Genomic DNA, 15,431 nt, shown 5'->3' on the forward strand with positions numbered 1-15,431 from the left:
GTGTAAATTGCCCTCCTCTTTGTTTTTCTTTTCTTACTTACTAACAGTTCTAAATTCTTTCTCACTGTCTCAGAAGCCCTAAGGTTTTTTGCCCTTTGCTTGTCCTACCAAGTTAAAATGAAATAAATACAAACAGTGTAGAAGTCCTAACCCGTGAGATTGGCAGAAGATATAATACATACCTATTTCTTCAAGTACTGGGTTCTTAGCATATCTCAAGAATGGTTTCTCAGAAGGCTTGTTTTCCCCCTTTCCTGCAAGTGGAACTATTCCAGAAGTTGGACATTTGCCCATTCCTCCTAAGTAGTAGCCTGTCCTTTTATATTTCTTCCAGGGCAGGGATTGAACAACAATGGCCTGAGATTCAGTAGTGATCTGAATTACAGGAAACCCTGACTAGTCCTGGGAATTGTCCATCCTGTATCACCTGCTTCCTTGGTATAAAGTATCTTTGGAAGCAGATAATGAGATAATTTTACATCCATTATAGTTGATGATTAAATGCTTGAATTTCTTCTATGGTTTATGGTTAAATTTCTTATTTTATGTGTTTGATAGTATTGTTGGTTACACTAAATTTGTAACAATTTTAAGACTATGTGCCAGTCAGCAAGGGGGCACTGTTGCTCTTTTTAAAAACTTTTTCAAGGCTAGGGTAAACCAAAAAAAAACCACAAACCTTTTCCATCACAGACAAACTAGGGGTGAGTTGAGAAGTCCTTGATACCTCTTTAGGATCACTGCATTCTTTAAGCTGGCATATTTGAACAAATAATCTCCACTTAATCCGGAGGAACAGATGAGCTGGCATCTTGTAGCCCTTAAAAGTATGATGGATGGAGCGCTAGGGAGTCATGTGCTGTTGTTTTCCTAGAGACCAACAATACATTGGCAGGTGCCAATATAGGCCCAGAATCTCCCCCAACTCTTCAATTCTCCTTCCCATTCTTTACTCCCTAAATGACAGTGCTATAACATTTTGCCCCTAAACCATGTTCCCTTCTACTAGCTCTTACTGAAAAACTGCTGCTTCTATCTCTATGCAAAGAAACAAATCAAGGAAATACATAAGGTTTGAGACTGACCTACCCAAACCTTTACTTTACTACCCCTTTGTCAAAGGAGCTTCTGAAAAATCCTACTTTTTCCAGCAAGGCTTTCTAAGACAACGAAAACTCCTTATTAAACATACAATTCCTATAAAAGTTTCCTGCTTCCCTCATTTTCTGTACCACAACTTCTATTTCAACAACTCCTTTGCCTTCTGACTGGACATAATATTTTCATCAATAAGTTATTAAGCCATATTCTTTGGTCTTTGCCTATTCAATTTTTCTTTGTTCTTTACATAATTCCTCAGAAGGCAGGGATTAAACTCTTAACTCTTTCTTTGTATAGGGCCTAGATTGCTCCAGAAAGCTAGGTAGTGCCACTAGTGGATAAGAGCACTGGGCCTGAAGTCAGGAAGACTCATCTTCCTGAGTTCAAATCTGGCTTCAGATACTTATTAACTGTGTGACTCTGGGCTGGTCACGTTACCCTATTTGCCTCTTCCTCATCTGTAAAATAAGCTGGAGAAGGAAATGGCAAGCTACTCCAACATCTTTGCCAAGAAAACCCTAACTCAACAACATAAACAAATCATACGATCATAAATCTAGAACTGGAAAGGATCTTGGAAGATCAGCACCTTCATTTTACAGATAAGGAAACTCAGGTCTAGAAAAGTTACATGACTTGCCCAAAGTCACATAGCACCAAAGCTAGGATTCAAATTCTCAAGTGCTGGGATTCAAAAGTTCAACAATTTTTCCACCACACTGCACTGCCTTTCATGAAGAGTTGAAGCCTGTTTCCTCTTAATCTCTCACCTCTCTCCATTACCGATAACTCAACATCAGGCCAACCCCTCCACCTCCCTATCTCTCCTTGGGTTGCAAGGTGTCTTTTCTCTTTTGTGCAGCCCAATTTCAGACTCTCCCATTTTGCACCTAATCTACTTCTCTTTCACTTGACCTTTCTGGCTTTCAGTTTCTTTATCTGTAAAATGAGGAGGTTGAACTAGATAATCTGTCAGGTCCCTTCCCTGTCTCAGATCTGTGATCCTTCCTCTCCTGTTTCTCAGCCTAATCTCTAAGAATGCCTGTTGGAAAGAAGAGGTAGAGGCTAATAATGTATATCTGTATTACAGTGCAGCCATGCTCAGTTTGATCACTGAGAGAGGCTTATGTGGTATATGTAGTGGAAAGAGTACTGGCCTTAAAACTAGGAAAGCCAGATCTTCCACTTAATGGCTGTGTCACCTTGAGCTAGCAGTTAAACATCTCTGAGTCTTACTTTCCTCCCATGTAAAATAAAGATAATACTTTCCTGACCGCATAGAATTGTTATAAGGGTCAACAAATAGCATAGAATGGAGCGACATATAACCAGGAATTATTATTTATGTTACCTTTTGTGGGTCTATATCAGTATAGGGAGATTTATTTGTTATGAGGGTCAAATGAGAGTGTGTGAAATGGTTTATAAACTTTAAAGAGCTATATAAAATAAGTTCTGATGATGATAGTACCTCATAGGCCAATGGATGGCATTATGTGTGCATGTATAATCTAAGGGAGGAGGACAGAAATAATTGATTTCTGGAAATTTTCATAACTTCTCTAAGACTATTAGCTTGAATATCTGTGACCCACTGTGCAAATCTCATGTTACTTAATTAAATTTGCTCTTCCCCAAATATACAATCCTAATAACCTTGCCACCAAGCCTGCCATTCCTGCTGTGAAGCTCAAACCTAGAGTAGTTCTCTGATATACCAAATTTTTTCCAAAAGACTTATTACTTCAAGAGATGCAGTTTCCTATATTCCCAAGAATGGTACTAAACCTCTTTTGGTATTAGTATCTCAGCAGTCCCTAATGCCTTCTTTTCTACATATGACAGTCTTGAGGAACCAGATAGAAAGTTCCCCAGAACTGCCCAGAGTAAAGCAATCCTCAAGAATATTTGATGCCCAGAGAGTCTCTGCCATGGTCAATAGTTTTTTTTATCTTTTTAGAAAAGGAGGAAATAGCAGCATCCTTAGTTCTTAGAAAGTGCTCCATGGCCTGGTATCTTGGAGTTGCATTTCTCTTGGAGGTAAGTTTAGGCTTGATTACAGGAAAAAAATTTTTTTTCACACTTAGAGCTGTCCCATAATAGCTATAGAATGGGCTACTTTGAGGGGTTGGTGACTTCCCTCTCCTTGGAGGTCTTCAAGCAGAAGTATTCTAGAGTGTCAATTCTTCTCAGGTATGGGTTGGACTTGATGGCTACCAAGATCTCTTCCAAGTCTAAATTTCTCTAATTATGTGCTGCTTTTTTTTTTCTTAGAAGGGCTTACATAGTGAGATTTCCATTATTAGCCACCATCTAGGCACTTATCACCACTTAAATGATAGAACTCTGGGAAATTTTTGATTATACATGCATTGCAATGTCATTACGGGGGGGGGTGAGGCTATCTAATCTGTATATCAGTTCTGGTGTCCAATTCTCCCCCATGTTCACAGGATGTTTGATGATGTGAAAAAGACAAGAGAGAGATTAGAATTAAATATGAAGAGGGGGGAATATTAGAATGAGTTAGGATATGTGTCTGGTTGCACTTCAAAGCCAAACAGATATGATTATCCTTTAAAAATTATCCCTGTCCTTTCTCTCTTTTATTATTACAGAATCACAGAATTAGAGAGTTGGAAGGGACCTCAGTGGCTATCTAGACCAATTTCTCACAAAAACTATGGATAATTGAAAATTGACTGTATAGCTCATTAACACTAAGGAACTTGAATAAATTTTTTATCCTTCTTTTCTTACAAAAACCTCAAAAGACTTACCCTTCTATTTTCTCATTTATTGTTGTGGTAACCTTAGCGAGGGGGAATGGAGGAAATCAGGTGGTTGTCAGATAATGTTAAAAGACAAAAGATTATAAATTCCATTTTATAAGCGAGAAAACTGAGGTTCAAAGAACTTTCGTATTCTGCCAGAGGTTATATAGCAAGATAATGACATAACAACACTATATGCTACTTTTATGTCCTAAATTTCTCCCTTGGTCTCTGCTGTATTACTTACCTTGGATATTACCCATGTTTCTTCTGGTACTGCCCCCTGTGGCATTTCAGTGGCATAAGCACGAAGGCCCAGATTGTTCAGAGTATAATGAGGCCATGCTGGACCAGAGATAATATTACCTCTTTCTTTGTTCCAGTGTGAAACCCAAGCTGGGTTTGGTGGTAGGAAGATGACAAATGTCCTATTAATACACATCTGCATGCCAGACCCTCATCACAAAAGCCAGGAGCTTAGGACATGGGGACAGAAGGAGATGAAATGAGTCATGTTAGATGGGCTTAGAGTTCCCTCCCTCTACCCAGCTCTACCTTTATAGAGGAGTGGGGAGTGGCCTCCTGCAAGGCATTAGGATCAACTAATTGAACTGGATGGCCTAGGAGGTAAGCACCCCACCCTAAAAGGAAAATAAGACCAGGCAGAATATAAAGGCAGCCCTCTGAGGTAAAGGGCTCAGAGGTTTGGTTTGAGATGAGACACAATCTGTTACCTGCTCTACAGAAGGGCTAAGAAAATAGATAAATAGATGAACAAACAAAATGAAATGGAAGAGTCTTGGCCAGGATAGCACTGTGAGAAAGAAAATATATGTCTATGCATCTCATTACATGGTTTTACTTATATGTGAGTTCACAAGTATGAATTTGTGAGTATTTTTGAGAATACAAAATACTATTTGTATTGTGTCCTTATAAGTGTTCATGTGAGTTATGTTCAGTACATAATGCAGTTCATCATGTATGTTTATGCAAGCTCTCCCCCACTTACCCCATCCACCTAATACCTACATCTGCGGCCTTCTTCTCTGCTAGTTCCAGCTTCTCCTGGGCATCCTTCAGTGCTTCCGAATACTTGTCCAGTTCATCCTCTGTTCCCTTCAACTTCTTCTGCATAGCTGCCAGCTCATCCTCCAACTGTGAGAAACCCCAAGAAAGCAATACATACACCACAATTATAGTCTAATCGTACCCAGGTTCCTAGATCCTGATTAGATTCTTTGTCCAGCGTCTGGACTAGTAATTCCAGGGAAACTCACCCATCAACCAGCTCCCAATTCTCTGTCCTTGTCATTTGGCCTTGGGAAGCCCAACACTTACCCACCCGATACCTGAGATGTCTAATCTGCCCTCAATTTTTGACTTCAGAGACTTGAGGGCTAACCGTTCTCCCGGGTATCTAAATGGGGTTTATGTTAAAGGACTGATGAGGGCATTAAGGTATTGAATGTTAGTGTTCTGTCCCTGCCTCTACGGTCAGATGAACTCTTCAGGAAAGTGATTATCTATTTTACCACAGTGACTGGCACATAGAGGGTACCACATAATTGCTATTACTACTACTATCATAATTTTTTTGTTGTTGTTTTTTGTTTTGGTGAGGCAATCGGGGTTAAGTGACTTGCCCAGGGTCACAGAGCTAGTAAGTATGAAGTGTCTGAAGCTGGATTTGAACTTGGGTCCTCCTGACTTCAAGGCTGGAGTTTTATCCACTGCACAACCTATTTGCCCCTACTACCATTATTATTAATGGATAAATGGAGGCTCAGCAACTTTCAGTACCTTGTTCAAGGTCATAGGCAGCCAGGACAAACAACTCAGATATCCTTCTTCCCAACCTGGAGCTCTTTAACACTGGCCATATTGCCCCTGCTAGGACCACAAGAAAAGGCTATTTCTCCTAGAAAGAGACATTTGTCCTTTTTGTCTGTCACCTTCCTTTCCTATTCATCCCCTTCCCATATCTCTTAGCCCCATGTAGATGCTAAAAACAAATTGCAGCACACACCTGCTTGCTTCGGTCCTCTGCCTGCTTCTGTTCAGCCTCAGCCTGCTCTGCCCGGTCCAAGGCATTCTCCTTGTCCAGCTTCAGCATTTGCATCTTTTTCTTGATGGCCTCCATCATTGGGGTTAGTTATGAGCAGTTAGGGACTGGAACAAACGCTCAGGGGCTTCTGTCTTGTCGACTGGTCATCCCTAGAACTGAGGTTTTATCTTGAGGGCTCTAGCTCCACCCCTCCATCCCAATATGGCCCTGTTCAATCCTCCACCTCCCTAAAATTGACCTCCTATGGGGAGGAACACGCTGATGGACTGACATCACTTAGAGAAATTCAGGAACAGCTGAAGGCTGCTTTTAGACAATAGAAAGTGGGGGAGGGACAGGCTCCTATCAACGTGAATTTTTTTTCCTCTTTCATTTAGATACCTTAATAAGTGTTATGAGAGAAAAATGGAATGCTATGGAAGTGGGAGAAAGACAGATTTCAGGCACCTAGAAGGTCCCAGTTTTTGGAACTTTATTAGGGCTCTGACTACCCCTCCTACGGTTAATCCTCACCTGATCTAAACTTAGTGCTAGTCATATCCGACTAAGTATTTTCCATTTGGTATCTAGTGAATTTGGGGGAAGGAAATAAATAAATAAGAGTTTAGGGAAAAGAAGAGGGGAAGGTCAATGATGACTCATCATAAAATTGTTGTATGATTTTAGGGATCCCTGGTTATTAACGACAGATCCAGATTACATTCTTCCTTCCCCAAACTACAGGGATTAAGTAAAAATGGGGCTGCTAGGTAGAAGAATCAGAGCTGGACCTAGGAAACCATTCTAAGGAAACAAAATTGGGAGATGGGGAGGGGGGTAAGAGAAGCTGAGAGAGAGATGAAGTCCCTATTTTCCACGTGTAGTTTTGGATCTTTAAATAGAATTCCTGTCACCTTCCAAAGTACAATGTCCAAGGTTGTTGTCCCTGTAGATCACCTTCTTTCCCCCTCCTCCAACCCTCATCATTTTCTCCTCCCTTCCTGGATCAACTCAAGGCCATCCATAGTCATTCTTTCCCTGGAGCCTGGTTGCTGACAGGTGGCTGATGACCCCAGAACTCTGGCACCAATGTGTGTACCAGAAAAGAAGGTGGGCACTTCTCAGGGACATGAGAACTCGTGGTGGGGAGGAGGCTGGATAGCATGTGGCCTGATATGTGACTTAAATCCTATGCTAGGTGAAATTTGGTACAATAGTCAGATATTTATTTCTAGCTTGTCAGCATGGAGGGTACGGTATTTGTGGCTAAGGGCTTAAGGCAGAGGTGTTAACCATCCCCGGGAGGATCTAGTTATCCAAAGAACAGGCAGAGAAAAAAAGTGGGAAGGCAACAAGCATTTCTATGATGTCTATTATGTGCCAGACACTTTACAAATATGATCTCATTTGAGTCTTATAACAATAATAATCTATTATTATCCCCATTTTATAGTTGAGGAAATTGAGGTAGACAGAGGTTAAGTGATCTACTCAGGATCACACAGCTAGTAAGTATCTGAGGCTGGATTTGAACTCCAGTCTTCCTGTCCATCACTCTACATTACACCTCTATGATATCAAATGATTCAGAGGAGATCCAATAAAGGTACCAAGGAATCCTGCTATGGGATAGGGAAGTAGAAATGTTAGCGGTAGCAAATCTGAAAATGAAAAAAATAGGAAAATTCAGGATGAGGAAATAATAGGTGTTAAGAAAGGATCTGAATAAGGATTGGGGAAAGGATGAGAACAGGAAGAGACGGAGAGGAACAGGGATGTCAAATCTGAGAGGATGAGGAAAATGAAGTCTTTTCTAGCACAAGGATCAGTTTACAGGAGACTAGATCCCAAAATTTCAGCTTTTACATCTCTGCCACCACTCTACTCTACCTCAGATCCTGTTAGAACTCCTTAGACTACAGCTGTTACTTTTCTAAAGAAGGGGTTGGGGGCAGGGAGAAAAAAATGGGAGAAAGGGAGAGGTCATAGTGATGCTGAATCACCCAACTGCTGTAAGAATATGTTTGACATTTAGTTGATTCCCAATCAAACAACCTAATATCAAACATATCACACAGAAGCAGGGAGCCTGGGAATAGGCAAAAATGAAAAATTAAGGGCCCAAGCATGGCCAGTGAAAGGATAGGTTATAGATCAGTACTAGCTCCTGCCCTTTTCTCATTTCCCACACCCCTTCCTGTTCATTTTCCCTCAGTGCCTCCCCAATCTGTGCTCCTGTCCTCCCAATGCCCTTGACTTTCACAACGGCTGGTTAGATTGGCTAGGAAAACGTGCCTGGACAGGCTCCATATCCATGTACTACTCCTAGCAAGTCAGGCCAGAGATTCTCCTATCTCATGTTCGAGATACATGATGGATCAGCAGTGTCAACGACTTATCACCCTGCATCTGCTCATCCTAACTTTAAGCCCCTTGGGAATCCCCAATCACATGTCATTGGTAAAACTTGCTTTGCCTCCATAATGGAACACCAGTTCCAGTAGATATTCCCTAGTAGAACCTTCCCATTCACACTCCTCAAAGCTGTGGAGGTCAACCCCATAAATACCTGACCGATTCTATTCCACTGATTTCCACTTGATTGTTCTCATACCCTGAGTAGCATAGACAGAGCTTCCAGGCAATGCTTAACTCCTTTTCCCATCTTGCCTCTTTTTTCCATTCCTTTCCCTCTTTGTGCCACTCAGGCAAGTCAATTTTATTCCATTTGTTTCTCAGGTGTCTATAACAAAAGTGACCCAGTCTTTTAAAAATGTCTAGCCCTTAATTGCCCTTTCACCCATCCCAGGATTCCTAGTGGAATGGGATCAGAGAACCCCAGGTTGCAGATGACTTACAGCCTCCCTTTCCTGACTCAGCCTGGAGGCTGTATAAGCAGAATGGAAAAAGCCAGTTGCATTTGATGAAAAGGGCTAGGATCCATGTTCCTCTTCTCCTTTGGGACTTTTACTCCTGTAGGAAATCCAAGAGTCTGGACTGCCCCCCCCCCTTTTTTCTCTAGGATTCCTTCCTTGCAAAGATCCATGCTTCTCTTTGGCAGCTCTTCTGTTAAGACCCCAGTTTACCATTGGCCCAGCTGGTTTCAAAGAGGAGTTGACTGGGTGGGAGAGAATAGAATCTCATTGAGGAAGAGGGTGGATGCTTCTGGAGGCTGTGACCAAAGCTCAGGGTTATAACTATTGGAAAATTCTAGGGGTGGGGGGGACCTGGGGACATGGCTTTGGCCCCCAGGCAGGCCTGCCCCATGTGTCCCTGTTCCCACTAGTATAGACTTCCCCCCCCCCACAATGACACTCTGTCCTTGGGCCAGATCGATGGTTTGTCCCTTGTTGCCTGTCAATTCCTGTCAACCTTGTAGTTCATATCCTCTAGGGAAAAGAACAGCTTATGGGCACTCAGCAGAGTTCTTGTGATTATACCTTCCTAACTATTTAGTGCCATCTTTGTTTGTTCTCTTTGCCTCCTGACACTGCCTTTCCCCATATCCCCAAGTGCACTCTTGTTTACTTCATCAACCTTGCCCAAATCCTGATGCTAAAATTGTTCTTTCTGGTGAAAAGAGACCACACTAATTCCATGCTCTTGATGTAAACTTAACCTGGTTGCATAGGGCATGAGGAAAGATGATCAAAAACTGGAAGAAACAGGGAAAAGAGGGCGTTTATAGAAGGGAGAAGAAAGGGTGTTGAGAGCATTTGAGGGAGCCAAGGACTGAAGAGCACTGCAGGAAAAGAAGTAGGCCTAGGGAATACTAATGTAGACAAAACGACCAGGTTGCTGGGGGTAAGGGAATATCTAAATAAGCTAGGCAGGAGTGGGACGTGACCATAACATGAAATCTCCTCAGCTCTCCTCTCTGAACTATTTTCATGCCTTCCCCACAAATGATGTCGACAGTCTTTCTGACCCCAGGGGAGCCCAGCATGCATGACACCAGTATCAGAAAGAGTTAGAGTGAATGATTCTGCTGATGTAATGGAAGCAGACAGTGGGGCTGGGAAGGCAGGCTCAGTGGGGGCCAGGCCTGCCAATAGCAGAGCCAGTCCAGCAATGACAAGCCCTGAGGCAGGGAGAGTCCAAGGTCAGAGATTATAATAAGCAAAGGGTAATATGTGACTGGGGAAACCAAGTCAGAGAAATAAAGAGGGATGTCATGGCAGGGAGCAGGAGTAGACAGCCTACAGATAATAGGGGCATAGAGGGAGACATAAGGCAGAAATAGGAGGAGGGTGATCTATTATTAGGAGTAGGGATTGGCCTTGAAGACTAGTGCATGAAAGCAAGGAGGAGGGGGAAGGGGAGAGAGAGACTCAGACCTGGGGGAGATAAAAAGGGTGGAAGTGGGCTAGAGAAATATAGATAACACAGTTAGCTGAATTCACAACTGGTTGACTGGCCAAACCTAAATGGTTTGATAAGAGTTTGGAGAGAATCCTCCAATAACATCTCTCAGGTACTATAATTTGGCCTTGTCCTAGTCAACACTTTTTATCAATGACTTGGATAAAGGCAGAGATCATGTACTTATCAAATTGGAGGATGACATTTAGTCCTCCCACTAAAGCTAGGAGGAGGGATAGCTATCATACTGGATGATATAAAGTACAAGAAATTCTCAGGCTCTAGCTTGAGAACTGGGCCACATCTAACAAGATAAAATTGTAGTGTGGTATCTATCTATAAAGCCTTGATCTTGGGTTCAGAAAACTGACTTCACAAGTATAAGGTGGGGGGGGCAGGATGGGGGGGAGGTATGATTAGACAGCAGTTTGAAAAAGATCAGGGGGTTTTAAGTGGATTGCAAGCTCAATATGAATCAACAGAGTAATATGCAGCCAAAAAAGCTAATGCTATTTTGGGCTGCATCAAGAAGGGCAAAGTTTCCAAGAAAGGAGAGGATAGTCTTGCTGTAGTCTGCCCTAGTCAAACCAAATCGGGAGTATTGTGTTCAGTCAATAAACATTTATTAAACACCTTGTGCTGTGCTAGGTACTGTGCTAAACTCTGGGGCTACAAAAACAAACAAAAGGCAAAGGACAGACCCTGCCCTTAAGGAGCTTACAATCTAATGATTAGTTCTACGTATCTTAAGAATAAAGATAATCTCTCCTTGTGGTTACATCTTTGCTCCTAGGATACCCAGACTTCAAAGAAGTAGCCCCCTTCCCCTAATTTACTGTGGATTGTATTCTAACCTGTCTTTAAGATAGACTAAAATAACTCATATGTATGTACATGTGTCTCGAGCTCACCACCAACAAACATTAAACATTAACTACCAGCTATGTGCAAATCACTAAGATAGATACTGGGGATACAAAAACAAAAATGAAACATTCTCTACTGTCAAAAGGCTTATCAGAACTGATTGTCAGGCTAGAAAACGTGTTCATGGTGTTCTACCACCCAGGCAGGAGTTTCACCCAATTTAGGATCAGGGAGAAAAGGGGAGCTATTGAGAAAATATGGGGAACAAATAAACAACATATAATTTGATGCAGCCTGGAGGAGTTTCAGGGGCATATAGAAACGACTACAGAAATCTCCTTTTTAGTGAACTGTGTTTCAAACATTTATTTAATTTATGTCAGTTTGGAGCTCATTTCCCTTTAGAAACAATGTGATCAAAGGTTAGATTTCTATACCTTCTATACAAAAGCCTGTTCAACCTATAACTTAACTAAGAGACTGTGTGTCCAGTTAGATGGTGAACTAGACTCAGAATCACAGAGATTTGGGCTCAGTTATTGTTCCCGACACACACTGGCTCTTTTTAAAGCTAGTTTAAGTAAAATTTAAGTAAAATAGGACTTCCTCAATAGGAGTTAATTCTCTACACTGATGAAATCATAGATCTCACCACACCCATCTCCAACTAGAATCTAGTTTGACAGAAATGAACCAATATTTATAAGAATGTTTCTAAGGAAGCCTACTTTTAGAATTTTAAGTTGCAAGACATAAAAATGCATCTTATTCCAAGATTTGGAGTATTACCCTCCATTTACTGAATACCTACATGGATTAAATAGTGCTAGGGATGAGTAGAGATTACATCAAAGCTCCTGCCTATGGCTTACTAGAAAATAGTGGTTCTCAAACTTTTTCTTCTCAGGATCCGTTTGTACGCTTCAAAATATTGAGGATCCTCCCTCCCCACCCAAAGAAATTTTATGTGGATTATATCTATATATCTATCTACCTATACATCAATATTGATGATATTAGAAATTAAATCATTATGAAAAGCTTTGACCTCGAGGAAAGGGTCTGAGGGATACTTGGTGTCCCTGCACAACACTTTGAGAACCATTAGCTTAGAGAGTGTTTGTCCTGCATATAGGATGGGCTTCCTTATCTCAAAACTCAAGTCTTTAGCAGCAGATAGGTGTCTGCAGGAGGGAGTGGTGGCAACTGGTACTTGGGGTTTTGGACTCCAATAGGAAAGGGGTTTTTGGTATATAAGTGTTTGGCAGAAGCAGGAAATCCTGGGTAGAGTGGACAGTAAGATTGTCAGTGGTGGTGGCAGTAACATTAGTAGCTTTCTATAAACATTTCTAAAACTTCCAACAGTCTTATGAAATGTAGGCAGTGGAATCTCCATTTGAAAAGAGGAGAATGAAGCTCATAGAGTTTGAGTGATTTTTCGATAGTCACATAGTAAGTATTGACTCACAATTTGAACCTGGGTCTTTCCTGACTTCAAATCCAGTGATCTTTTCACTCCATCTCACAGCCTTTCAATAATGGGGCTTCAGTGAAAGTTTAAGGACATTGATGAGATATCCCTAATGGCAGTGGTAGCAGAGAGTGTTCCTATGGCCTAGGCCCATCAGTAAGTGAAGTCTTGAGTGGGGCAGTCATTGATATATAAGGGAATACAGTAAGCATAGATAAGTAGTGAGAAAAGACTTGAAAATGAATAGCAGCAACTGAAGAAATGTGTTTAAACAGAAAAGGCTTGTGGAAAAGAAATTTGGTAGGAGTTTGGACAGAGGGAGAAGACAAGTCACTGAATTTGGATAACTATGGAAACAGAAGTTCTGACACAGATCTGAAGGGTGAGCCTCAAGGGCTGAGCTTAAAGTAGTGAGCCAGCTGGCCTAGTGGTAGAGCCATATTTAAACTATTAACAACCAGAATCATAGTTTGCATCAAACAACTCCCCTCTCCCACCCAGCTAATAATATTCATCAGAATTACAGTCCCTGAATTGATCACAAGAGGTCACTCTTGCCTCATTAGCCTTTTAATGCATCATCTTTACCAAAAAATAAAAAGTTACAGATGAGAAATGGACAATCTGGCTATCGGCAAATAGCCTGATCCAGACTTATCCTAGGGAAAAAAATTCTAGGCCTGAGGGAGCCTGGAAGTATGAACTGTTAGAGAAAAAGGGACAGTGCCTCTGATGCCTTCAGAGCCTTTCCACATAGAAGGATTTGCCCATTTGATTTAGCTCCTGCTGGTACTGTCGATGCTCCTTCTCAAACAGCTGACTTAAGGCAGCCTGCCGAACCTGGGAGAGGAAGGGACAAAGTAAAGTGTGGAAATTTGCCTTCTGGCACCCATCCACCACCTCTGCCCTTGGCTAGCTCCCTAGTGCTTGGGTTTTATTTATTTTTTTTAAATTTGGACATAGGGGACAGGAGGTAGCTTAGGATAGGGAAGGTAGTATACACTTCACACATATGGACATGGAGCACAATACACCAAGCTAGGTGAATCCAGTATGGTACAGCAAGGGTTAAGAGACAGTAAGGAAATAGAAATTAAGGTCAACTTAAAGTACATTGAGTCTAGGGAGCTAGAGAAGCACTAAGGGAAAAAGATCAGATAATCAACCAATCAATGAACATTTAAGAGCCTACTATGCGACAGTCATTGTACTAGGCACTGGAGAATCTTTGGTTGTTAGTACATTTGGATAGCAAAACATGCAACACAGGCAGGATGCAATTGTTGAATACAAAGTTCTGGTATTTAGAATGACAAGGCCCTGGTGAAACGAGGACATGGTAAATGCAGCTAGTTGCTAGCAAGCAAAGTGGTTCAGGGTAGAGAACACGGATGGCCCTGGGAATCCTAATGGGCAAAGGGAATAGTGGGTTTGACCCACTCACAATTAGCAGCTGCTTATTGGCCAATGCCATCTCCTGCTCCATGATGTCTTTCATTCTCAGGATGGCATATGGGTTCCTCCTCTGGTTCATTGTTGCCTGCCATACGCACTGAACTACTGTATTTTTCCAGCTGTCCCAGGAGAATTTATGTGGATTTGAATTAGGAAGATAGAATACCATTAGGCATCCTTCTGACCTAGAATTTGTCTTATGTTTCCTAAATACTTAAGTAAGCTCAAGCGTAGGTACAATCTATATCTCTCTCTGGAACCTCTCATTGTGTTTTATTATACTACTGGGGCATAGATCTCAAAAGAAGTTCCCCCTTTCCGACCACTCCCATTTACATTCAGGGTATTACAGGAGACAGAAATAGAAGGAAGGGTGAAATTAGGTATTGTAGTCTAATCTGGGGGTCATTAGTGCACAGGTATGTATTTACATTTGTTACATGAAGTAAAGCTGATTCTTGCCTTTCTCTGAACCTTTGGGATAAATACCTTATAGTACTGAGGATAGAGAACACAGAGACCATACTGGTAGGTGGAAGTGCTGGGGGTGGAGGGCATGGGAAATTACCTGTTAACAGCCTTCTCAAATGCTACTATCCTCTTGTAACTCTGCAAGGAAAATGAATGTACCTGGTCAGCCCAGTTACCAAACCCCTCACCCTAGCATCCTATTTGTTAGTCTTGGCCTGAGAGGAACTTGGGGGATCTTTTCCCACCCACTCGCCCCATCAAAAATAGGGCAGGTAATAGCTAGCAATAAATCATTCAAAATATTTCAACACATAGAAAGCAACATCCCATTGTGGGGGGTGGGGAAGCTCCTTACAAAGCGATTTTTTGGTACTTCCCTAAGCTCATCCTGGGGAAACAGATCTGGGTAACCCCATCAAAGTTCTTTCAATCAAGTGTAATCCCTGCCATACCTCTTCTACCTTTATAACCTCGTCCAGGTACAGGGACACCCTCGGGTTGGCCATGGATCTTTTAGTAGGTTGAACAGACATTCTTGACTGTTGCTCTTCCTGTTTTGTCCTCTCACTGATCTCACTTACCCTGGTTACTAGGCAAGTCTCCAATTATGCCCTAGGCCCAGGCCCTGATTGGTCACCTGGCTTGTTGCCTGGGAGACCTGAAAGAGAATCCCAGTTCCTCAGCCTTCTAATAGGGACCCCACCACCACCTAGCAAGAGCCACAGGTCCAAATCCAGGGCTTCTCATGTTAGGCTACAGAGGCCGCTCCATAGCTATGATTTCAGGGGAATCAGTCCCATCATGCCCTCAATGGTGTACATACACACCCATACACCCTCTCACTTCCACCCCCACCTACTCCAGATAGGTAGGAGCAGAAATC

At 42.0% G+C, this 15,431-nt stretch overlaps 1 protein-coding gene across 1 annotated transcript; it reads right to left on the bottom strand.

Annotated features, from left to right (window-relative positions):
* Nucleotides 1-13,176: 13,176 nt before the first annotated feature.
* On the bottom strand, nt 13,177-15,358 carry CFAP141 (cilia and flagella associated protein 141). Its single transcript, XM_020991676.2, has 4 exons — nt 15,001-15,358; nt 14,646-14,686; nt 14,067-14,196; nt 13,177-13,462 (listed from the first exon to the last, which is right to left on the bottom strand). The coding sequence occupies exons 1-4, from the start codon at nt 15,079-15,081 to the stop codon at nt 13,361-13,363; spliced, it is 354 nt and encodes a 117-aa protein (XP_020847335.1). The 5' UTR covers nt 15,082-15,358; the 3' UTR covers nt 13,177-13,360.
* Between the last annotated feature and the right edge of the window lie 73 nt (nt 15,359-15,431).

Source organism: Phascolarctos cinereus, unplaced genomic scaffold, assembly GCF_003287225.1.
Source record: "Phascolarctos cinereus isolate Bilbo 61053 unplaced genomic scaffold, phaCin_HiC Scaffold_5;HRSCAF=322, whole genome shotgun sequence".
Lineage (NCBI taxonomy): Eukaryota > Metazoa > Chordata > Mammalia > Diprotodontia > Phascolarctidae > Phascolarctos > Phascolarctos cinereus.